This window comes from Rhinichthys klamathensis, unplaced genomic scaffold (genome assembly GCF_029890125.1).
Source record: "Rhinichthys klamathensis goyatoka isolate OS25496 unplaced genomic scaffold, OSU_Roscu_1.1 h1tg000738l_1, whole genome shotgun sequence".
NCBI lineage: Eukaryota > Metazoa > Chordata > Actinopteri > Cypriniformes > Leuciscidae > Rhinichthys > Rhinichthys klamathensis.
The window spans coordinates 321,998-349,112 of NW_026607150.1; the positions used below are offsets into that span (position 1 = coordinate 321,998).

At 37.6% G+C, this 27,115-nt stretch overlaps 1 protein-coding gene and 1 long non-coding RNA gene across 2 annotated transcripts; both read left to right on the forward strand.

Moving 5' to 3' along the window:
• The first annotated feature begins 382 nt into the window (after window positions 1–382).
• vkorc1l1 (vitamin K epoxide reductase complex, subunit 1-like 1) lies at window positions 383–23,405 on the forward strand. The gene is made up of 3 exons (XM_056242657.1): window positions 383–651; window positions 14,081–14,190; window positions 23,003–23,405. The coding sequence occupies exons 1-3, from the start codon at window positions 461–463 to the stop codon at window positions 23,227–23,229; spliced, it is 528 nt and encodes a 175-aa protein (XP_056098632.1). The 5' UTR covers window positions 383–460; the 3' UTR covers window positions 23,230–23,405.
• A 3,090-nt stretch (window positions 23,406–26,495) lies between these two features.
• LOC130077411 (uncharacterized) lies at window positions 26,496–26,712 on the forward strand. The gene is made up of 2 exons (XR_008805742.1): window positions 26,496–26,545; window positions 26,595–26,712. It is a non-coding gene; the product is annotated as an uncharacterized LOC130077411 (long non-coding RNA).
• The last annotated feature ends 403 nt before the right edge of the window (window positions 26,713–27,115 follow it).

A 27,115-nucleotide genomic window follows, 5' to 3' on the forward strand; every position in this document is an offset into this window, starting at 1 on the left:
ACGTTCTAATTTGTAACACTGTTTATTGAAATTCTTCTATTATTTTGATGTTTTTATTATTATTCTATCATAGAATTTCTATGTATTCCAAGCTTTGGCAATATTGTATTATTTACAGTCATGCCAATAAAGCAAATTTGAATTTAATATTATGTAAGTTAATCAAAAGTTCTCTCTTTCTGTATACACGCCTGCAGCTTTTTACAACATGCGGGTGTGAGATGAGAGTGCAAAGGGCCACACAAAGACGCCCTGAATTTTATTCTATTATGAAAGCCCCCACTAACACAAGAATGGCGAGACGCTTGATAGACACAAGCCCTGTCGAACAGACCACGCCCACATTAAGCCCAAGCCACGCCCCCATGGTCTGATGACACGTCCCGACGCTTTTCCACGTCGCGCGCCCAACGGTTGAGGCAGGGGAGGCTGCGCGCGTTCGTGCTTAGGCCGGGAAAAAATGGCGGCGCCCGTCTTGCGAGTGTCCACCCCTCGCTGGGAGCGGATAGTCAGGCTTCTCGTGTGTCTCTCAGGAATCCTGATATCCCTGTACGCTTTCCATGTGGAGAGGGAAAAGACTCGCGACGCCAGTTACCGCGCCATGTGCGACCTGAGCAGCTCCATCAGCTGCTCCAAAGTCTTCACGTCCAGGTGAGAGAGAGAGGGGCTGTGTGTCAAAACCTAGCGAGTTCCCTACATAGACAACGTTTGTGTCTGTCATATGTGCGTTTGAGCGCTCGAAAACAACATTTCGACCCCTTTTGTTTCTTTTTAGTTCATTTTAGGGGCGTTTCAGAGTTTAGATTCGCGTGTGAAGAGCTGAAAATACTGTCTAGATAGGGGGTTTCGGTTGGTTTTGACACACAGCCGGTGAGTCGCTCCGGGCCGCCTTACTGACTGAGAATTTTATCAAATAAAAATATTAGTCTTATGTTTATGGTGTTTTCTTGGAAAGCTTATTGGTGTAGGCCATACATCTAAATATAAATGAAACGACTTTCTTTTAAAGCTGTATTTGAATGTGGCTTTTGTCTTGTGAAACACAAACACAGTGCGATAGCAGCTAATGCTAACCGTGCTAATGAGTGAATGAGTTCAATATCAGTGCGCTGGATGTTGTAATAATACACATATTATTTCATATGCGTTTATTTATGAAAATAAATATAAATAAATTGTGGCCTCGGGGTGAAATCAAAGGCACTCATTTATTTATAAGCATCTTCAGCTAACTTGACAGCACATCCCTAATATGAGTACAACAGGCTGTTTCATACCTGTCATCACTTTCATAACATAATTGTTTCTCTTCATGTTTTGAGGATGACGTTTATCTGCACCTTTAAATGTGTTATTGATGGATATGGCTGAAGAAGTGGATGGGTTTGATCTGGGTTCAACTTTGTTTTAGTAACCTTTGAAATCAGTGTGGTTTATTTATGAGAAGTCAGTTCCTGATTTTACTATTGAAGGAGACACCCTAACACATGATCTGACCTTTAATGGTGTGGTTTAGCAATTATTTATAGTGCTTACTTTATTTTATGGTTAAAACTATGATAATATCTTAATTTATACCGATAAACAAAGTAATAATGATAATGTAATGATAACGTGTGAGGGTGCATCCTTCATTTGATATATATATAATGTAAAATCATTTTAAATATCCGGATTCTGCATTGCTTTTAAGTATAGTTTTTCCTGTTGATTCAGCGATAACAACCCCACTTCTTTTGAGCAACTTGTTGAGGGGATAAAATATGCTGATATGGTTGTCAGGAGTCGTGAAGTTTACACACTGAGTCAGACACACTTTCTGGAAAACAACATTTGTTTTGTGAAAACAAACCCCAAGCTTACCAAAATCATATCAGCATAGATCAGCTGTCATAAGGGATTATTTTTTTGATAATTCCATGTGGTTCTTTCGCTTTAATCGAGATGACGGCAGACAGAACTGCTTTGGATGTGCTTCATGTGTCTTGCAGATCTGGTATTAATAGAGTCTCTGGCTTTATCTGTGAATCTGTAGATGTGCCCACTCATCACTGGGATAAATAGGACATCATTATATATCATGGTCACTGATTTTATTACCATCAAGTGTAGTTAAAGTGATACTCAAGCTGTGTTTCAGCATATCTTGTCTATGGTGATTGGGTTATTTGCTCACAGAGGGACGTCCCGGGTGTTCAACAGGGAAAACAACCAAACAAAACTCCCAGCTGGGTGAAGGTTTTCAGGAACGTTACATAATCAGGCTTAAGGTCTCGCTCTTAAAGGGAACCAGCATTTATAAGATTTTATTGTGCAGCAGAAGAACTAACTTCAGATGGCTTTACGTGATCGAGATCTTTTGCTATGAATCCACACAGCGTTGATCATTGAGTCTTCACTGTGCTCCTGTCGAAAGGTTTGTGGAAGGATTTCTAAGTGTTTCTGCAGGAGAAAGATGTTATTTTATGCTGTAAGAGGAGTATATATTGGAATATATATCTCATCTCGATTGGAGTTGCCAGACAAACCAAAGATAGTCTAATGGCTCAATGCACGTAGCTTGTTTGCAGTTTCAGACCAGTGAACTCTTGTATTTAAAGTTCATAGTATAGTGGAATTAATTTGGAGTGCAGCAAACCTGAAATGCAGACACTAGAACAGAAGATAACAGCATTATTTTGATGCATGCATTGGTATCAGAAATTGAATTGACTAGGTCGTTAAAGAGAGCAAAAATTGTGCTCTGGGAGTAAAAATCCAATTTATTTTCTCCATAAGGAAATTGATTTTTAACAGTAATGTACAAAGCTTTACAGACTAGTCTGGACTCATCGCATCTTTAATTGGCCAATAACTTCCGATAAGAGGCCGTCTGACTGACATGTAAAGCAACCAATCACAATTTGTTTTGTTTAGGGGCGTGAAAATGTCAATTTGACGTCCCTACAATAAAAGACCGGCGTGTAAAACTCTTGGATGTATTTTACAGAGTTTATCCCGTTATCTTCACATGCTTCACATAATTGAAAATCCAGGGCTGCGTTCAGCCCCGACAAAACGTTGCACAACGTTTTTTAAACCGAAACGGTGATTTGTTGAACACACTGTTCTGATGACATAAGAGTTGCAACTACAGTATTGGTATAAATATGCGTTTAATACTACAAAATATGCCCGATGTTACAGTTACTGCACTTGCCGCCCAGAACACAAGAGAACATCCCAATCGAGTGATGGGGTTTGTGGAAACTGAAATGGAAGCACACATCTTACCTAATTCACACTAAAACACATCTATTTATCCTCACATACTGACTTTATTTGTAGTTCATACTGTTTTAATACCCTGTATTTTCTTTCTCATTTTTAGGAAAAGCACTTAATTACCATTGTTTATATTTACCAAATGCCATACACTTGCAATGAAGCTAAAAATATAAACAACTACATCATTATGTTGATATCCTATATTTTTACAATAAACATGTCTTCTAATATCCTCAGTTGTTGCGTATACCGAACTGCATCGAACACGTTTGTAAATGACTTTCCTTGAACCCATTGTGCGAGTTCACTTTAATACCGCGTGCTTTATATACATGTTGCTGCTGATTGGACTGCAGTTCTGACACACCCACCAAACAAGAGAAAACGTATCTCAAACCCTGTTGCACACCGGTGCGCGCCGTTTCCAGGAAACATGACGTTCAACCCGGAAACCGTAGCAAAACGTTGCATACCATTTTGAACTTGAACGTGCCCCCGGTGTTTAGTTGATGGATCCTGATAAACGCTCATTATCACAGTTATAAACATAACAGCTTTCTTTTTCCATGAGGGGGTTTGGCATCACGACGGCTTTGTTTCCAGGCAGACCGTTAACGAAAGCGACACACGTCTCCCGGAAATCCTGTAGAATTCAACCAATCAGATGATGACTTTGAAACTCCTGAAGTGTTTCCAATTTTGTGTGCCTTATGCATCAGATGTTCAGCCAACAGTTTGTTTGTGTAATGTCTGAACCTGAGACTATTTACAGACAAGACCTGCTGATGTACAAGCCACAAGTCCTAGTGATTTTAACTTTAAGAAAGAAATTTTAAAAGGCAAAATCCCAGACTACCCCATAATCCTGCAGAGATCCATCACTAAGAGAAATCACTGTTACCTTGGCAATGAACGTCATTTTAAAAGTGCTTTTCAGAGAACGCCCAATCCCATAAAGCATTGTGGGTGATCAAGCTTATGTAATTGCTATGTATAGAGCAACTAATTATATGCTATATATATTTGTTGTTTGATTGTTTAATATTGTTAGATTTTCATTGTTTATATCCTATTGTTTTATATTGTTACATTGTTTCATAATCAATAACTATATCTATTTTTATTTTGTATAGTTTGTGATTCCATTGTGGCTCATTTACTCATCAAATAATTGAAGTACAAATAAACCTTTTTTTATTCTTATCAACATTGTAATTTTGTAACTTTTGAAATGCCTATGGACAGTGAACTGGAAAACATGCTTCTTGTTCCAGTTATTCTTCCACAATCCTTCAGTTGTTTTTGCATGTTTTGAGAGTACAGTCGGTGAGTGAGTATTAGACGTCTCGTAAAAGTGAAAAATGTATTACGCATGTCTGGTATGTAGACTTTGCCTGCTAATAATCGTGATATTTTTGTTGTGTTGGAGACACTTATTTACATTTATGCATTTGGCAGACGCTTTTATCCAAAGCGACTTGCATTGCATTTCAAGGTACACATTTACATTATCAGTTATTTCCCAGGGAATCAAACCCATGACCTTGGTGTTGCAAGTGCCAACACTTTACTGTTTGAGCTACAGGAAAGCTGTACACTGAGACACTTTGATGCAATATTGCTAGAAACAGAATCAGGATTGTACTGCATTATTATTCATGTGTGGCTTTGACTGGGAATGATGGGACATATGGAAGAGATTGGGCATGACCTCTGGTGTTTGGCACGGTTGGCTCTTTGATGACTCCATTGGTAGGAAGTTATGAAGCTGAAGTGCTGTTACTAGGGATGGGCATTTTTCAAAAATATAGCATTCGAATATTCGGGCTCATAAAAATCGAATATTAATTCGTTTATTTAAATGACGTTTAACGAAAAAGACGTTATTTTTTAAGTTAAATTTTTTTCACGTTTTTGTCACCATTTCTGAACAAGCTTACAATTAGGCAATATACACAACAAGCTTACAATATATGTTAAAGTTTTCTTTTAGTTGAAAACATTAAACAGTAGGCCTATGTGTAAACAAAAAATATAAAAAAAACAAAAGCATTGCTTAAGCAGCGCGAACGGGAAAAAAACGCCTAATAGAGCAGATTGCGCCAGATATCGTACAGAACGCACACACACACTCGAGTCAGCATATGATTATCGTGTTTATATTGTTTCACGTTATTATTGAGAAAAACAATATCCACAATGTAGGGGCGCCGCCAGCAATTTATGCTCGAGTGAGAAAAGGCGCTTCGCTGACAGACGCTTCAGAGACACAAAGATAACGGTGTTTTAAGTTTCTAACAGCACTAAACATGTCCCCCTCAACAAAACTTAAAGGAAGTATATGTCTCAGAATCATTTTGCTGTAAGATAAGTTATTATTTCAGATCACGCGGGGTCCAGCTGGGCTTACCTGCCGTCGTGATGCAGTGATGGACAGCTGTCTTTCCTCATTCGACTGTTTGGATTTCATGTGATTTCTCATTGTGTTGATGATATTATAACTCAGATTAATTAATTAATTAATTCGATCAAAAGTAATTCCATTTAGTAAGATCGTTTTCAAGTAATTCCAAACTTCGCGAGGCAGACGACAACATTATGTGATCAAATACACACAACTTGTTAACACTCCACAGCGCCACCCATTGCATTTAATTATAACTGCGAGTTAGTGCTTGGGATTTATCATGGATTCACTGCATTTACGGCCAGCAAAGCAATGTAGTAAAATTCGAATAGTATTTTATTTTTCGAATAATAATTACAGATCGAATATTCGTGCACATCCCAAGCTGTTACACGCCTTTTTCAGGGTTAGATTATAGAAAAAGTTCTCAGGATTTTCAAACACTTCAGACCCATATAAGAATCAGATTCCAGTTCTACATAAACCATAATTGGAATCCAGTTTCTACGTTCAAGTTTACTCTTAAAGTGTAACTTTGTAAATTTTCAGCATGCTTTGTATTGTGTTGTGTTGGTATTATATGTAAATAAACAATGTTTACTCACTCTCCGTGCTAGAAATTCATGTTTATTTGTCAGTAAAAAAAAAAAAAAGCTTTCCTGTAGCTCAAACAGTAGAGCATTGGCGCTTGCAACGCCAAGGTCATGGGTTCGATTCCCAGGGAAAGAATGTAAATGTGTGCCTTGAAATGCAATGCAAGTCGCTTTGGATAAAAGTGTCTGCCAAATGCATAAATGTACAGATTATACTTCCGCATTTTTGCATCCCTGCGTCCCCGCCCACGGACAGTCGGATCATCAGAGGGTTATTAACAGAAGAGTTATTGTAAGTATAGCTTCATCACTGAAACTTATATCATACTTTGTCTACTTTTTAAACAACATTTTGGTAAAAATGTAACACTGACAACAGCTTTCTTACCTGAACGCGATACGTTTTGCTCGGGGCAGAACGGCAGTTTTTCTCCTCCGTTTGGTCTAAAACACTCATGGTCATCCAGATTGAAATGTTGACTGAAACGTGTTCTCCCTATTTACGATTCTTTGCCGCCTTTATCCTCTGCCTACAACGCACTGGATCCTTCACTTTAGAGCTGCAAGATTAATCGTTAAAAGGCCACAATCTCGATTTAAACACCCACGCGATCTTATTCCTAAATGAGAATGATTCAGCTCTATCAAAATAGAGCAAATCCTTTTGAAAGTATAACTTGGCACTTCAAATAACTGTTGTCAATTACATTGTGACGCCACCAGGTGCAACAAGTGACTTATTGTGTCATTGAATCATTCATTCAAACCAATTAATTTTTTTAAATAATTAATTCAAATTAATTCAACATTTTAAATAGACTGCAGCAGTTAATACTTTGTCAGAACCTCTAGTAAATTACATGCTATTTTGTTTAGTTGTCTGTTCAGAATTGACCGTTCACAAAGACTTAGTTTAAAACAGTAACTAAAAACCTTTAGTTACTGATGCTATGTCCGACAAGCCACGCCGCTCTCACGCCACACCATGTGAACAATACATAATGCGGAGCAGAGAGGACACAGGCAACATGCTGACAGACAGGACAGACCAGATTACTTTTAATATGAAGCAAAGTCTCAACTTTCAATGTTTTAAAAAAAAAAAAAGAAAAAAAAAAGTAAACAATAAATGCAGTTTTTTGGCTCTTTAATGTGTCTGACAGATCGCTGTAAAGCCTCAGTTAAAGCTGCTCGTGAACCGATCATCTCTTTCTTAATTTATTTTATAGCATCAAATAAAGTTCAAGTTTATTGTCAATTCTACTATATGTACAGGACATACAGAGAATTGAAATTGCGTTTCCCTCAGACCCATGGTGTAAAACCCCCAACATAACACAGACAAGTATTAAAAATATATATAAATCACAATACTAACTTTAGGCACATGATAATTTAAATAGATTTACATTAAAAAGTGCAAACAGTATGCAACAAGAAAGAGAGCAGCAATTGTAAAAGTGTCTGGTGCATTTTGTGTGTGTGTGTGTGTGTGTGTGTGCATGTGTGGCTATTGGGGCAAAGAGTCACAGTTCAGTGCATCTGAGGGAAGGGCATGAATTCATAAACATGAATGAACATAAGGAGGAGTGTTGTTTTAACCGCGGAAAGACGTCAGTACACGCCGTTTTTCATGTTCAAATCCTCCAATGTTAATCTACTAACTCTCCTGACTGCTTTGTCGGACAAAAATGGCGGATTCGGCGGATTATGATTGGTCAGAGAACGCCTGTCAATCAAACTCCCTGCGAAGGGTCAATTGGTCAGAATGCCTGTCAATCAAACTCCCTGCGAAGGGTCAATTGGTCAGAACGCCTGTCAATCAAACTCCCTGCGAAGGGTCAATTGGTCAGAACGCCTGTCAATCAAACTCCCTGCGAAGGGTCAATTGGTCAGAACGCCTGTCAATCAAACTCCCTGCGAAGGGTCAATTGGTCAGAATGCCTGTCAATCAAACTCCCTGCGAAGGGTCAATTGGTCAGAACGCCTGTCAATCAAACTCCCTGCGAAGGGTCAATTGGTCAGAACGCCTGTCAATCAAACTCCCTGCGAAGGGTCAATTGGTCAGAACGCCTGTCAATCAAACTCCCTGCGAAGGGTCAATTGGTCAGAACGCCTGTCAATCAAACTCCCTGCGAAGGGTCAATTGTGGGAGAATCGTGATCTCTATTCAAAACAAAAGATCGTGATTCTCAATTTATCCAGAATTGTGCAGCTCTACTTCACTAGAAACTGAAAGTAACTCATGGTGCGTTCAAGTCCTCCTGGGAAGTCGTGTTTACGACGGCAGGTGTGTTCGACAGTACTTTCTCTTCATTAATTACACAAAAATACAGCAAGGTTCTTAAACTCTAGTCCTAGAAAATGAAGAACTAGGAATGTGCATCAGGTGTGCTTTGCTTTTTTGTAGGGATGCGCGATATTGGGTTTTGGCCGATATTCGATATGCCGATATTTTCAAACTAATTTTGCCCGATACCAATATATTTGTATTTTTATATACCGATATATAAGTGCAAAAAAAGCTATTTAAAGCTTCTATTAAAGTTCTCAGTCAAGAGCAGTGAGTGATTTCCTCTCTGTGTTTTGTTATTTTATTAACATTAAAGGGATAGTTCTCCCAAAAATTTAAATTGTCATCATTTACTCTCTCAAGTTGTTTTAAACTAGGGCTGGGCGATATGGCCAAAAAAATTTATCACGATATTTTTTTATATATCAGTCGATATCGATAATTATCACGATAAATGTCAAATCTTTATTTCTTTCAAGTTTAAAGGCAGATTTTTGCTCCTAAGTGAAAGTTGTATAAACCAGAGCGTTGTGGTTTTAAAAATCTGAGCTAGAACATTCAAACATTTGTCATTTTTCCTTAACAAAATAAATATCTGAAAAGAAAAACATTTCTTCAGCACAGTTTGCAGTGCAGGCTGCAATATTCAAATTACATGTTTTGTCTCGAAATGCATATTTGACAGTGAGTTGACAGTAAATCTGCATCCTAACTCAAGCTAATACTACTATGTTAAATTTATGTTCATTAACAAAAACAGTAACATCTGTTTTTTTTTGTTTTTTTTAATTTAAGGACCACATTTTTATTTGGTAAAATGTAATATTCTGACTGTTTGAGTTTTATTAAAATTAACCATTGGTCATCCAGTATTATGCATTTAGATCATGATAACCACAGATAAAGCCAGGTACAGCCTATAGCACCTCACTATCATGCAAAATGTAACTTTATGGTATTTGTATGAAAAACAGTAGCCTAACAGTTAAATACATTATTAAATACTGTAATTATATTCCATTAGTCATTTAATACATTTTCTACATTAATAATATTATACAATTCAATATGTATTTCCCACATTTCATGGTGCAGTTAATATTACTAGGCTAACGTTACAGTAAATCCATGGTAGGCTAAATGGATTCAGTATCAATTCAGATTCTTACTGTTTCGCTGCGCACAGTGTTTCTCCTGTTTGTCAGCGGTGTTTCATCTGCCTTTGAACTGATTTAAACTGGACATTTGTGTTCTTCGCTGAACTTAAGCGCTTCTCACTGGATCTGGTGAGCGAGACGATCAGAGTAAACGCGTCTGCTCTAGTGAGCTCGCGCTGCCGTTTGGACTTTGAGCCGAGCGGATAAACAGTCCGTGAGGCGCGCGCGGTTCAAATGAGTTTCGTTCCGCTTTTGGCGCATACACATTATCGAACATTTATCGACCTCTTGATATCGTTTTATCGAGAAAAAATATATCGCGATAATTATCGTTATCGTTTTATCGCCCAGCCCTATTTTAAACCCAAATAAATTTCTTTCTTCTGTTGAAAATAAAAGTTATTTGGAAGAATGTGGCTAACCAAACAGTTGCTGTACTTCAGTGACTTCCATAGAATATTTAAGCACAAGAAAGAAATGAATACAGGTTTGGAACAACATTAGAGTGAGTAAACAATGACATAATTTTTTATTTCTGGGTGCATATTTTTATCCTTTATCTCTTTAAGGACAAGCGGCAGCATATTATTACTGTCTCTTTAAGAACTGCACGCCACGCGTCTAATATACATGCATTTGACAAGTAGATTTTCTCTGTTTGCTTTCACTTTAGACATAACCAACTTTGTTTATGTAAACCTTGTGTGTATTTGACAGTTTCAGCGCAATAAGACTCGAAAGATTAGTCCAGTATGCAGGCGCTGTGACGGCTGTTAGTTCCTGTGAGTGTCGGGTGTAACGCGCTCAGAAAAGCGCATGTTAGGACAGCGCATCAGCACGTGAATGACATGTTTAACTAGCAAGACTTTGACGCACATGCAAATAATGAACTTTTGTGAATTGCAGTGTCCCGTGAGTGTAACTCTACCTCTGCGTTTACATGTGATGTGATGTGAATGTACGTCGCGTTGTACAGTATGTTGAGATGAAGGCGCCAGAATTGAACAGATAGAATGCACGATACAATGATTTCTCTTCAAAAGCAGATCGTGGAGACATTTTAATCGTCCACGATCAAAAACCGCGTGAGACGCACACTAGAGATGCGCGGATGGGCTATTATTTCATCCGCAACCGCATCACAAAACTCATCATCCGTCCGCCATCCATCCGCACCAACGTTTTTGACCAATTTTCAAAACCGCACCCGCCCGCCATCCGCTGATTGGGCGATACAAGGCGTTGCTGATGACAGCCGCGAGACTAGAAAGCTCTCAGAATATCAGCAGTGAACTCCGTCTCCGATCGGCGCGCAGGGACAAAAATAAATAAATAGCCTAAATTAAACGCACTTCGGCAAACCTGACCTTATCTGATAGGCTACTGTACAATATGTTCATTGTAGCCTAATAGAAAACGCATTTTGGCACATAATTTCAACATGCTGCTATTGTATGGGGCGCCAACAATGTTACGTGACAGTTCTCCATTACTGACGCGAACACTCAGAAAGCGGCACTAAAAGAATTTTTAAACTTTCACAGAGGCCTCAAAAAAGCACAAAGACTTTCTTTAAAGCGAATTTCGTTTTGTATTAATTGTATCTTCATTTTAATCCATGTTTCATTAACCAATTTCCTGGATTTAATAAATAGGCTAAAAAGTAAATAGTCTATCTTGATTGTGTAGGCTATTTTTCATTATAAAATATTAGGCTGTGTATACCGACATGGATCAATTATTAATATTATATTTCATCTGTCTTTTGTAGGCATAGCTGATGGCGCACCAACGAAAAAGCCTATAGTGACTTCGGCGTTTCTTTAATGGCTCTATAGTTTATTATATGATTGTTAGGCCTGTTGATGGTATAAAATGAATTGCACTGTGCCTGAAAAAGACGCGCTCTCCGCTCTCTTCCCGTGCATTCAAAATTAACGGGAGTCTTCAGAACAGGCTCGTCCAGCGTCAACAGGACCGAACTTAGCTCCAATGTCAATCAACGTCTGGGCCACTTGGTGGAATCCTTTACCAGAAACAATATCGAACGGGCGCATATCAAGAGAGCGCACAACTTATTCCAGGCAACACTTTTCTGACTTTCTATTTCCTTTGTTTTTAATTCTCCTTTTTTGAGTTTGTCACGTACCTCCTTCGCCGGCGTTGCCATCTCTGATAACAACAAGCAGTCTCTGCATAGACTCGAGCTGATGAAAATTTGACTATTTCAAAGTGTGCTCGATTTATTTTTTATTTTTTGGATGTAGGTATAGTCAGATAACAATATTAACAATGTATATTATTCATTTGATTGGTTCAACCGCCCGCCACCCGCCCGAATTTAATTAAAATACTTTTTTTTCGTCCCGTCATCCGCCCGATCCGCGGTTTATCCGCGGAGTCCGTGGCTGTAACCTCCAACCGCGCATCTCTAACGCACACCCCTAGTTGGAAGTTTAAGTTGCTGGCGCTCATGCTTCGTTCACGGTCGTCACGTGCGCATAGGAAACACGCCACCCTATCGGCAAGACTCATCGGCAGAAATATTCATATCGGCCGATGATGGTCATTTTAAGCTTTTATCGGCCGATACCGATGTTGTACCAATATCATCGTGCATCCCTACTTTTTTGTTTTTAATTTATTAAGCCACTTTATACTTTATCGTTACATATTATATTGTTATATTGTAGGGCTGTCACTTTTGTGAAAAAATCCTGTTCGATTTTTGAGACGTAAAATCGATTTTCCATGTCTAAAGACGTTTCCATTTTCATCACCACATACAGGCAAATCCATGGACAACTAACAGGCATTAGGACGAGCGTAAAGAGGCGCTTGAGACGCACAAGTCAGCAATATTTCTGATGATTTATTGGCGTGAAGTTTCGTGCACAATGACAAACAGGAGCGCAACATTCAGAGATTGAGATTAACTCCCTCCGACCGTACAAATGCGGGTAAAAATGAACTTTGGCGGGAAACGCTGTCAAATCACGAGCCAATCTGGCGTGTTTCTGTGTTTACTCACTTTTCTTTGCTGGGGAAGTTCGTGTAAGCCAAATCTGTGCGGATTTAACGCAAATACGCAACTCGTGAATCCTCATGATATATTAAATACAGTGTATCGCGCAGAATCTGCGCATTTCTGGCTTACTTGAACACACACGTCACTACGCAACAAATAACGGCGCGCTTGTTCACTTGCATTGAGTTAATAGCGAATATTAAAAAGCATTTGGTTTACAGAAAAGACATTGTTATTTTCCAGCATCGTACATGTTCTGTGCACTGTATTGATCTGTCCGCCTAAAACACATTTTTGGTAAAAAAAAAAAAAGCCTGTTAAAATCGATTCCCTATTTTCGTTTTCGAAACTTGTGTTGGTTGGTCCGATCGATTGTGTAATCGATTTTCGAACGTAAAGTGACAGCCCTATTATATTGTGTGGCAATGAGCTTACTTCGCTGTAAATAGAAAAGTCTGACAATATCACTGCTAAATTTCTCACTGACACACCCTCAACTCGTAAAGATCGGGGCTTAAAGAAAACCCTGAGCTTCCCACTCCATATTTATGACATGGTTTAACCCGTAAATACGATCTTGAACGCACCATCACTCCCACTGAACGTTTACTCTTTGAATTCTTGCATCCGGGAACAATACAAGTCGACAGCATTATGACTAAAAGTTTGCTGAGAAGTATTTCCTAGAGTATTTGACTCTGTTAAGTGTATCCATAGCAGACTGGTGACTGTGGCCTTGGACGGCAACATGCCCAGTGCATTATGGGTGTTGGAGTTTTCCTATCTATGTGACAAAAGGGAAGAAAACAGCCTTTTTTCTCTGTTTTCTCTTGTTAGGAAGCACTGGTATCGAACGTGTTCTCCTTTCTACTGTATAGCCAAGTCGCAAATTAGCAAATGCCTTGCGATGAGCCTGGTGGAAAAAATAAATCCAAGATAATGGACAAGATAAATATTTTTTACATCCTTGCATACTAAAAAGTAGCAAATATAATGCAGTTAAAATTGACTATTTTAGTCAATGTAGCTGTGTTTGGACTGCAAATGCTGGAATTGGATGTGACTGGAAACCACCACATTTCTCCTTTGTTGGTGTAATTTCAATCAATTTGGGTCAGAAATCTCAGTTCGCACCAATAAAGGGAAACTGATCTGTTTATATGCTGCTGCCTTGATCATTGTGTAGTTTTGATTTAGGCCAAATATTCTGTCTTAATGTTCTTGTGTTCCCAAGAGGAGCCCAGAGCACTAATATATATATATATCTCATGTTGTCTGCTTTCAACTTCTGCTTTTTTACTGTTTCTTTCTGTTGTGTTTTCATCTTGTCTCTAGATGGGGTCGAGGATTTGGACTGTTGGGATCCATTTTTGGGAACGACAGTGCAGTAAACCAGCCAAACAGTGTCTATGGGATTTTCTTTTATGTCTTTCAGCTGTTACTAGGTAAGAACAATCATAAACCGCATTGATAAGCAGATAATGCCACCGTTTCACATGAACAGGTACTAGGGCTGTCACTTTTGTGAAAAAATCAGGTTCGATTTTTGAGACATAAGTGTTCATTGAATCGCTAAATATATCTGTCTAAAGACGTTTCCATTTTCAACACCAAATATAGGGAAATCCACGGACACCTAACAGGCATTAGGACGAATGTAAAGAGGGCGCTTGAGACGCACAAGTCAGCAATATTTCTGATGATTTATTGGCGTGGAGTTTCAGCACAATGACAAACACAATGAGTGCAGCATTCAGAGATTGAGATTAACACCCTCCGACCGGCCAAATGCGGGTAAAAATGAACTTTGGCGGGAAACGCTGTCAAATCACGAGCCAATCTGGCGTGTTTCTGTGTTTACTCACTTTGCTGTGGAAGACAAATCTGCGCGGATTTAGCGCAAATACGCAACTCGTGATCCTCATGATATATTAAATACAGCGTATTGCAGAATCTGCGCATTTCTGGCTTACTTGAGCACACACACACACACACACACATCACTACGCAACAAATAACGGCGCGCTTGTTCACTTGCATTGAAGCAATAGCGAATATTAAAAAGCATTTGGTTGACAGAAAAGACAGTTATTTTCCAGCATCCTACATGTTCTGTGTCCTGTATTGATCTGTCCGCCTAAAACACGTTTTTGGTAAAAAAAAAAAAATCGATTCCCTATTTTCGTTTTCGAAACTTGTGTTGGTTGGTCTGATCGATTGTGCAATCGATTTTCGAACGTAAAGTGACAGCCCTAACAGGTACTTTATTAGGGATGCACCAGTATAGAAAGTATATGCCATAATAAATGTTACTTTATGGCCAGAATCTTGATATTTCAAGCTAACGTGTCTATTGGTCTCTGATGAATGTCTTTGGTCATTGCGTGCATTGTTACTGTCCGTTCTGCATCAAGTTTAACTTTTAAAAATGTGTTGAGATTTCTCTGTGCACTTTTGTTCAATATAGCTGTATTTACACTAGGGCTATTTTCACTTACAATTTATCAACCGCTTGATTGTTTTATATTGTTGCAAAATGTATTATCGCCCAGCTCTTTACATGATACCTTATGTATCAATATTATATAGAGCGATATAAACTGCTTGTATCGTCGCAAAAAATGTAAACCATATTATCACCCAGCTCTAATCTGATAGGCATGCCATGAAGATATTATAAACATTAACATCATGTTTTTTTCTGTAAAGCTGCTTTGAAACAATGTGTATGTGAAAACACTATACAAATAAAATTGACTTGACTTGATTTTGACTTTTGACAATTATGAAAACAATATAATTGAGAAACTATTATGGTGTTTAGTAGTTTTCAGTAGGTTGTGGAAGTGCAACATCTTATTTTGATATCATACATTTGTTTTTATTGTTTTTGATATTTATTTTTTATGTTTTTCAGTTGAATTATATATTCAAAGATATGAAATCCACTGATTAAAACACAATAAAAAAAAAAATATAAAAAAAATAGGTGGTTTCTTAAAGTCAATAGTGTTGAATTACTTTTGTTTTTCAGTTAAATTATATATTTAAAGATCAATGGAATACACTAATAAAAAGACAATTAAACATAAAATAAAATTAAAAACAGGTGATGTTTCCAAAGTCAATGGTGTTGAATTACGAATTTGTTTATTTTTGTTTGTTTGTATGTTTTTCAGTTTAATTATATATTCAAAGATCAATGAAATCCACTGATAAAAAGACAATAAAAAATAAAACAATAAAAAATAAAATAGGTGGTTTCCAAAGTCAATGGTGTTGAATTACGAATTTGTTTTTTGTTTTAAAAATTTTTTCAGTTGAATTATATATTCAAAGATCAATGAAATACACTAATAAAAAGACAATTAAACATAAAATAAAATAAGAAATAGGTGAAGTTTCCAAAGTCAATGGTGTTGAATTACCAATTTGTTTATTTATTATTTGTACATTTTTGTTTTTCAGTTGAATTATATATTCAAAGATCAATGAAATGCACTAATAAAAAGACAATTAAAAATAAAATAAAAAACAGGTGGTGTTTCCAAAGTCAATGTTGAATTACCAATTTGTTTGTTTTTATGTTTTTCAGTTTAATTATATATTCAAAGATCAATGAAATACACCGATAAAAACACAATTAAAAATAAAATAATAGGTGAAGTTTCCAAAGTCAATGGTGTTAAATTACGATTTTTCCCATAATCAAGCAGCCATAATTTAAACGCATGAACACGCGTGGTGTTTCCAGCGCCTTAAACTACATTTACTAGTGGGGGGATTTATGTTGAAACTCGTAGGTGATAACATTCCTGTCTCCGTCTAGGTTTATTTGTGAAACACCTGATAGTTCACATCAGTTTGTGTAGTGTACAGTGTCTGGTATTAGCCAGAGATGAAAGTTAACTCGTATCGTTTCCTGAAACAGGATTGAGACTGATACTGTAAGGGATGTGCGGGCGTCTCAGGTTATATAAGGAACTTTAATGTCTGTAATCTAAAGCGGCCTCGCTTGTGCATATGTCACCACTGACGGGTGAAATCTCTAGGCGTTTCAATGATAAAGCACATGTCAAACATTCACAACCTTAGTTTAACCTCACGACTCTTATGCGCCAATCTCCTGTCTTGACAGATTGTTAGACAAATGTGTTTGAGTTACTGCTGTATCAGCTTCTCTTATATTTCTTATTCCCTTCGTCTGGGTGTATGATTATCATAACTAAAACATTGTTAGCAGAGTGAAAAAAGTCAAAGTAAAAACTCGTTCATTCATTTTCTCCATAGGGATGTCTAATTTTGCCACGGTTGTTTAATAGGGATGTCATAATTTTTCAATGTCATGAAAAATGATGTTGCCATGACAAAAAACGTATGATCCTAAAATAATCTTTTTGCTTCTGGGATGAAATATGACCTAGACATTTTGTGTGTGTGTGTGAGAGATTCAATGAAATTACTACAACCTGAATTTGCGCAAAACAACCACAGTCGTCGCTGAAAAAAACAGATATGCATGTAATCTATGATAATGGGAGCATGAAATATATTTTCTGTAAAGTCATCACGGTTTAAAAACCACCACAAACATTTAAACACAATCACTTTTGATTTTGCCCCCATTTTTCATGAGCTGAACTCAAAGATCTAAGACTTTTTCTATGTACACAAGGCCTATTTCTCTCAAATATTGCGGGGACATATTGAATTGAGATTAATGTTTTAAATCTTACCCATTTATAAATCCATTTTGTACAGCGTACAAAACAATCGTCCAGACAAGATGATCACAACAATATTATCAAACTCTGTAAACAATAAATCAACTCCGATAAAACGGGAGACGCAAGACGGCAAGTTGTATTTGAATGAAACAAGAGCGCGTGTCCGTTGTGATGCATAGATGTGCGCCGTGTAATAATGTGTTGCTATTAGGGGTGTAACGGTACACAAAAATAACGGTTCGGTACGTACCTCGGTTTTAAAGTCACGGTTCGGTACGTTTTCGATACAGCAAAAAGTAAGAATTGCCAGAGAAATTTCCTATTTGTTAAAAGAAAAAATATTTTTTAAATAAGTGTGAGTTTTCCTAAATCTTGAAACTTTCTGGTTTATAAATGGGTGTCATCTTTGAAGGATGAACGAATAATGTTTTGGTCATCACATTAAAAATAACATTTAAATATAGGAGGAGTTCAGATGCAAAAGCCATTTGAAATTTTCTTCTAGAATGATCATTTTTATCAAGCTTGTATATTTAAGTTCAGTAATTTCACTTAAATGGCAGTGAAGATTACCTTTTAATTGTCATTTGAGTGAAATTACTGAACTTAAATATACAAGCTTCATAAAAATTATCATACTAGAAGAAAATTTCAAAGGGCACTTAGAGGCTTTTGCATCTGAACTCTTTGTATATTTATTTATATAATATTTGAGTTTTGAAGTGCTGGAAAAAGATGTGTGAAGTACTTGAAAGCATTTCACTATTCCAGCCAAACTGGTTACATTTAGTGTTACTATATTAAATCCATGGTGAATGTTGCTGGTCTGTGGACGTAAAGTAGCTATTACTAGTTCATTCACGGCACAATATTTCTCCTGGTGTCCACGTCAGCGCTGTTTGATCTAATAGAGATCTACGGTTAATAACGGAGAAGTGTGAATGCTTCTCACTAGATCTCGCAGCGATGTTATTACTTCAGTGGCGAATTCAAATGTTTTCTTCACTGGATCTTAGCGCTGTGTTGTAACAGTGTCGCTTGATCAAGATCGGCTCGCGCTGCACAGATGTTGCTGGTCCGAACTGCGATCCGTGAAGCACAATATAATGAGTAGCGCAGTTTCGTTCCGCTTTCATTACGTTTGCCATTTGATGTTGCGCAACGTTGTGGTGATCGCGCCAGCGCGGATTTTTTCGGCAGGAAAAATGGTCCTAGGAATCGTTCAGTTTGTATGCGTACCGAACCGGAAGCCTCGTACAGAAACGGTTCAATACGAATACATGTACTGTTACACCCCTAGTTGCTATTGACGACGGTCATTATAAAGAAGGAAATGCCACAGAATAGAATCTTGCTTAAAAAACTGCATAGACCTGCTTGTTTTATTTGTTGTTTGTTGATTTTCAAATATAAAACTTGTTGAAATGTTTTCAAAAGTGTTCTTTTTGAACACTTTCATCTCATTTTAACAAAACCGTGATAATATTGATAATCACGATAATTTTGGACACTATAATCGTGATATGAAATTTTCACACCGTCCCATCCCTAGGTGCGCCGTTATCCGCTGTGTTTGATGTCAGATTGTGCGCAGTGTTGCCAGATTGGGACGGTGATTTCCAGCCCAAAAGCTCACCAAAACCCGCCCACTACAAGAAAAAACCGCCCAAAATTTTACTGCCAAAATAATGTGATATAATTTCATTACCATGTCATTTAAGGTTGATAAGCACAATTTGTATCTACTTAAAACAAAATAACGATGATAAAATAAAATAAAAAATAAATAAATTTTCCAGCAAAACAGATCAAAACAGGGCAATAATTAAGGAGAATTAGCCAATATGACTAAAATGTCCAGGTGGACACTGTCAAAACGGCAATCAAGAAATGAACCGATGACTTTAACCCTCGGAAGTACACATTGCAGAACATAACGCAGAATTTAGCAGTCAAAACGGATTCATCGTTGATTCAAACCTTTTTCAGCTGCCGTCAGGGACAAGTAGAGTGCAGTCTGGATGGTGTAAAGTTGCAGATGTTTGGTTAGGCTAGTGTGCACATATGATATGGACAGGAATCGTCCCATTTTTGATTTCAATTCAAGTCATTCAACTGTGCTCTCCTCTCAGAGTTATATTCACCATAGAGTGATCTCCTTCCACGTGTGCGTTTTTTAGAGTTGCTCACTACTGTACACTCTTTTGTATAGTTGGCACTTTGCCTTAGCGATCACTTTAATATACAGCTACAACTTCTCGCGCTCAATCGCGTCTGCCTGCGGATCGCTGATTGGCTAAAAGTGCGTGCTCGTCGGTGATGTCAACACTAGCGCCAGCTGACTCTGCATGAGCGTGTGTGTACAGTAATGTCATGATGACTGGTTTTATGGACTACATGCACTTTAGTTTCGTTTTTTAGATTAGACTTTAAAATGTAGATGTTTGAAAACCGCCGAAATGATCCCAAACCAGCCCAAATTTTGACCACCCGCCCAAACCCTTTTTTACCCGCACAATCAAATTCAAAACCGCCCAATTGGGCGGGAACCCGCCCAATCTGGCAACACTGATTGTGCGCCGTTATCCGACTACCGGAACCAGTAATAACTTTTTGTTAGGCTTCTGATTGGCCAACGTGGCTTTACGGTTAGGGATATATCGTTTATGTTTGCATTTATGTTTGCATTTTCATGTAGACAACAGAGACTTTTTTTTTTAAACGCAGGAGGAAAAACTCCGGTTATAAAAATACCGTGTCCGTGTGGACAAGGCCTAAAATGTGCTTTGAGATCAGCTCATGAAAAATGGGGGCAAAAAAAAAAAGTGTTGTTTTTAATTTTGTTCAGTGTAGTCCTGACTGATTCCTACACGCACGCCTGCCTCATAATGTCCCGTTCTTCATTCCTCAGCGGTCATGTGGGCTTTGCTGACTCAAGTTCTTCTGCGTGTTTGGCTCTGCTGATCTGTCCTCAGGTTCATTGTGCTTCTATAACTGGACACACTGAAGTCTTTCTTCACACTATTGCAGCACATTTGCATAACGCCAGCGTGCAGTTGGCTCTCTGAGTGATGGACGGTTGTAAGCGTGGAATCGTTTTGCACTTCCTTTAAACTGTTTTACATTTACTGTGCAGTTTCTCTTCTTATTTTCTTATCGACACGTGAATGAATGGAGACGCTGTTAGTTCAGTTACTCAAACGAACGGCAAAACCTACTGAGCTGCCTTCTAAAGTGGCAATTAAAGACTGTATTGTGGCGCTTGCTACGCCAAATACCAAGTCAGTTTTCATTTTTACCCCCAAATTTTCCATTTTAATGCAAGGCAAAAACTTTTTTTTTTATGCACCGTTCAATTTTGAGATTTGCTTTCATGACGTGTCTTTTTTTCAGACTAGTGGAAAGAAAACATCCAAAGATTTAAGCGTTTTATTTTATTTGATCTATCTGTGTCTGTAGATTTAAATTTCAATCCATATCATTCAAATCGGAAATATCCACTTCAGCAGCTTAAACACACTTTTATTCCTACCTATATATTCTGAAGATGTTCATATATCATTTGATTGGTATTCCTAAAAACATTGTTAATGTATTTTTCTGTCTGTTGACAGTATTTTCTGATTTCTGGAGTGATAAAAAGGTAGATCCAAAATCCCCTCTGTAAAAACCTTTAATATGTCAACAAAATGAAACACATTTTGAACCTGTGTTCAGATTTCTGTTCTGGAAATGTTTGCCAATTAGTTTTATATTTAATTGACAAAATGCTTCATTTATTTCTTATTTAAACAACATTTTTTTGTAATACAAACAATTTTTCAAAATTAGATCCTTTTTACCCTATTCACGTGTGGTGTCTTGCTTTAATTGTTTAATTAAAGTTTAATCAGAAAACTTTAACAATAACCGGTCCCTATGAAATCTGTTTTGCAAACTCCATGTTGTTTCTGTGTTTTACGCTTTACTACAAATTTATCATCAAAAACGGTGGTAATCAAATTAATTTATTAAATTTTAACAGCTTTTTTCACTTGATCAATGAATCAAGTGAAAAAAGAACAATTCCTTTTCAAAAACATTGCATTTTTTTGTCAGATGAGCTACTTCACAGCAAAGGTTTAATGTATGAATTAAAACGTGCTATTTTTGTGTTATAAAGTGGCCCTTTAAAGGCTGCTGTCTGTCGAGCTCGCTAGGTTTTGCAACAGATCCCTCGTGTTGTGTGTGTAGCCTTGAACCAACAGACACTTGAACATGTTTTTAATTTCTGAAATCATGATCTCCACTATGACCCGAATCTCAGACGTGAGTCTGAAGTTCTTCCTCTCTCCTGTCCTTGTCTGCTGCGTTAATGTGTGTGTGTGTGATCTTTTTGTCCTGCTTTGCCCTAATGAAATTTCATGACTATGAATAGCCAGACTGTGTGTGTGTGTGTGTTGAATGCCCTCTGTTCAGGAGAAACGTTCCCTTTTCCGAAGGGGTCAAGCGATGATTAGTGGAGGAAAGGTCAAGCCTGACAATGCCCCGCCCCCTCGTCATAAGCCACACCCACTCTTTTGACACTCAACCAATTTAGCTGCATGTCTATGAATGCACTCACCCTTTAAAGCATCATCTTAACTGCAATGCAACCTCATGAGTGTGTGATTTGAAACGCTCTACATAGGCAGCGTCTCTGTGTGTTACAGAAATAGAAACACAGCCTGAGTGACAATACGTGTCATTCATTCAGTATTCATTGTTTTGGCATGTGAAGTGACAAGTGAAGGAGTTGAGTACATTTGGCTTGGATTTATCTTGTAACACACCAGCAAGATCTGGATTTCAATGTGATCTATAGAGCAATTATTAGTGTTTAAACTAACTCGAAATCTGAAATTTGTTTATTTTACTGTGATTCAACTGATAACATATTTTTTGTTATAAGAAGAATATTGTTTATTATTATTCCCATATTTTATTGTATATTTATTTACACATCTATTTGTGTGTAGTGTACCAAATAAGTCTTTATATTATGTCTTTGCTGATGTGGCATTAAAATAACTAAAAATGTTTTTTTTTATACTGGATTTTCTATAAGAATTATATTGTTTATTACTATTATTTCCATATTGTGTGTGTATATATATATATATATATATATATATATATATATACACACACACACACACACACACACACACACACACACGGTATGTGTGCAAAAATAGTAATCTTTAAAAAAATAGTAATTTTTTTTTAATGAAATGACTTTTTGCAGTTGATTTTATAATGCAAATGGTTTAGTTGTATTTTGCTTTTAGTTATTACATAGGTGTTTCTGTGAATATAGCTTTATAATGCTGAATGACATTTAATGATGAATAAATAAATTTGCTGCATCATTTTTATCTACATATTCTTACACATACCATCATTTGTGTGAAGGTTATTATATTGAATTCAGTTGATGTGGCAGTGAATTCATGTTGGCAGTGCTTCAGTGCATTAACTGCTGTGTGTGTGTGTGTGTGTGTGTGTGTAGGTTTGACGGCCAGTGCGATGGCCGCTTTGATTCTCATGACCACCTCCATCGCGTCGGTGATGGGCTCCCTGTACCTGGGCTACATTCTCTACTTCGTCCTTAAGGACTTCTGCTTCATCTGCGTCACCACGTACCTACTGAACTTCATCTTGTTTGTGCTCAACTACAAGCGACTGGTTTACTTGAACGAGGCCTGGAAGCAGCAGCTCCAAGACAAGCGGGACTAGACACACAACAACAACCACAACAAGTATAGAAGGATAACAAATCATCCAACACGTGCGGAAAATGTGACCTCTGAAAATTTGTGACTTGCCACCAGGAGACCTTGCTTCCAAACAAATGTTCATTCTGTTGCGTGCGTGTGTGTGTGTGTGTGTGTGTGCGCGCGTGTGTGTGTGTGTAAGCGAAATGGAAAAATTAAACAAGGAGAAGAAAACGTGTAACTTTAGGGGCCACAGATCACAGGTTTATTGGAAGGATTGGAAAACAGAAACACAAATCTTTGTCTGTTTTGATTTCTTGTTGGTTTTCTTTGTTCCCTGAGATGAAAATGAGGTTTGCGCTTTGATCGCGAGAGAGAGAAAGAAAGAAAGAGGGGGGAGAGAGAGCAGTCAGAAAGCTCTTAGGAAACTTCCAGTCAAAGGCGTGCTTTCCCTGAGGAATAAAATAACGGAGTAGAACAATGTGAGACTTAGAAATTCTGTTTACTTGAATCCACTGGGAAAACCGTTGCTCTTTGGGAGCAGCTGATTCCAGCGGGACTGAATTTAAAGGTTTATAAAGGGTAAACACGAGTGATCATGAGGCTAATGTACTGCTCGCAGAGATGATTCCACGAAAACGACAAATAAAGTGTAATTTTTTATGTTTACAGTTTTTTTTTTTTTTTATTGTTTTGGAAGAGGACCACTCAAAACAAGCAAGAATGTGAGCTGTATGTGTCTAGATCAGATTTATTTGTGACTACTTTTTTTATTTGTTTGTTTCGCAGTTCTGTAAATAGCTGCCGCAAAGCAATATTCCAGACTAGTTTGTGTTTTACCGTCGAAACATTAAAAAGACCCGATCTACGGCATGTCCGTCACTTCCAGTGAGTGCTTTCAACAGCGATTGTGAGTTGTTCTTCATGCGTTGTGCTCATTATGTTGGGGGTCTTGATCCAGATTAAATGCTGCATTTATGTCCTGTTGGAATTACTGTAATTATGAGATGAAGGACGACAATCTTTCCAGTTGGTCTTCAGACTCGAGGATTATTTATTTCTTTGCCAGCGCTCGTGTAAGACCAAATCGATGCATTAATTCCCTTCTGAATTCTCTTGCCAATTTATTGGCTGTATTTAAATGACATCAATCTGTAAAATGTGTAGCTCCTTAAAGGAGCAGTTCACCCAAAAGTGACAATTTTGTCATTATTTACTCGCCAAACTCGTAAGACTTTCATTCATCATGAAATCTGAGAGGTTTTCGATGTGGTAAACGAAAGCTCAAGCATGCGGGAACCAATGAGGTTCATTCTCACGCATCAAGCAAGTACAGTTTATGTTCACTGATCAATGGCTGTGTCCGAAATCTCCCACTACTCACTATATAGTGGACTATATAGTGAGCTCGCCATTTTGCAGTGCTGTCCGAATGTATAGTGATGATTATTATACCCTATATAGTCCACTCAATGTATCCCAGAATGCATTTTGAAAAGTAGTGTACAACCGATGGTCACTAACCCAAGCCCCACATACCATCATGCATTGCGCTGATCGTAAAAGACCTATCAGCATCATCTTCATCTTTAACTTACAATTTGACGACGTCTCGCTAGCGTAGCAAGAACAGCACGTCGTTTTCTGTTTCCTAGTTTCTTTTGCTAATCCGCAAAATCTTCTGAATCACGAGAACAAACAAACAAAAAAGATAAATATTGAGTGGCATCTCCACAGAGTCTAAAAGCTGTTTTATTAAGAGTATTATGAGCAAGATATTTGATAACGTAGAGCTGTTTTTTTTTTCCTAATGTCGACAGGCAAGAGAAAACGGTGTGGCGCGAAAATGAAAATATATGAAATGTGTATTAATTTTATTTATGTTTATAAGTTATAATCATGTGTGGAGTAACGCATTATAACAGAAACGGCCAGAAATGACTTAAGTTTACAATTTTGGAGAAATAAGCTCAATATAATGTAATGTATTTATATATATATAAAAAAAAATCTATTTAGCCCAGAGCTGGCTCGCCACCAGCTGACAGATGATGGCACGTTTAATCAACGGCGCCGAGAGACGATCGAGTAGTGTCCGAAAGTGGTGTTTCTATTATGCTGGTGAGCTCACTATATAGTGCTCTACTCCCTACCCCCTACATAGGGGTTAGGGAGTAGTGGTTTGAGTGGAGATTTCGGACACAGCCAATGTTTATATGTGAATAAAAGCCTAAATTCAATCTGTTCAGCGTATAAAGCGACCGTGTCTTTTCAGAAAATTTGGACTAAACCGAGATCTTCATTTGTGTTCTGAAGATGAACGACATGAGCGTGAGTAATTAATGACAAGTTTTAAGTTATTGGGTGAACTAGCCCTTTATCTACCCATGTATTGCTGAAGTTTAGGGCATTTATATAATGTCAACCTGCACTTTCATAAAACTCAGAATTTAGAGCTTTGCACAATTCTTCAACTTTAATAAACTCGTAACTCATAATTGTGGAAATTCCGACAAATTCCGATTGAAAAGACCAGTGTGTTCCTGGAGACGTCAGCTTTGAGTTAACTACTTTTATTATTGGTTTCGTAAGTACTCTAGTCAATCTCTCCCTTTGTGTTTGAGTTTAGGTCTATTTTAATTCAAGTCCGTCGCATGTCATGATACGGTTTCTTATTTTTGTGTCTTTTTGAAGATTTTTATGTTGTAGCATGATTGACATCACATCTACTGTAATACTGTTGTGTAATTTACCCCACTGTTGTTACCCATAAGCCCCTCTGCCCGCCGTCACCCTACAAAAGTACCCACAACTCTCGGTTTTTCTCACCGCTACCTCTCAGTATTTGTCTCCAGCTGTTGGGAAAGTTGCAACATCTAATTGTCCACAGATGAGTCAAAACCTGCCAGTTTTCATCCCTCTTTTAATTTATTTCGAGTTAAAGTATGTCCAATTTTTCCGTCTATGTCTTGTGCTGTCGTGTTGGACACTGAAAGTCATTATTTTGTTGAAAACTTGATCTGAATTTACCAACTATCCAATCCAGTATTGGACGAGTCAAACTTGCTCGTCGACGTTTTCTGGCGATTGTTGAGCTAATTTCAGTTTTCGAACGGCCATCAGGTGCTTTGTGTTAATGTGAAGTTAACAGAATTAGTTTTGTGAACTCGTGAATGAAAATAAGGTTGTGATGGACATTTGAAAACTGATTTTGGACTCAAATCTGTATTTTTATCCCTCACAGTCTTGGGTTCATTCACATCAATTTAAAAATGGTATCTACCCAAACTAAAGTGTATGGCTTGGTGATGTTGAGTTATTTCCTAATTTATTTGACCGTTCATTGGAAACTGTGTATTGAGCAGCACTGATGATGCTTTTGTGAAGCACGACTTGTGGTTGACGTCTTTGTCTATATGGCTGAACTAAACAATGCATCTTCGTTAAGCGTTACCAGCCAAACCTGAGTGGTCAGAGCGGACAAATCGAAACGTAGTTAGTTACACAGCTCAATTCTACAAGAGTTGATTGGATTTGTAGATTAGCATCTTGAATCGTGTGTGAGTTATGTTGGTTTTATATATTCAACGCAGAGAAGTTGATGCCAGAATCACCGTTTCTCCCATCAAAGTCAACATGAAACCCGTTTTACTTGAGTACTGTGACGTGTTCTAGAGTGAAAAGACATCCAGTGTCTAGAGATCGAGTTTATCCATTAGGGATTGTGAAAAGGACCTGACTGTGTGTTTCCTCAATTTGTTTTATTAGCCAATAGCCTGAGCGATCTAGATGACATTATCTTCAAAGTAAAGTAATTTCAAGTTATTAAACACCCTTATAAATAAAGGTTCTTTATTGTTATTAATGGTTCCATATTTTGCACAAAGACTTTTCACTGAGCGCGTTTC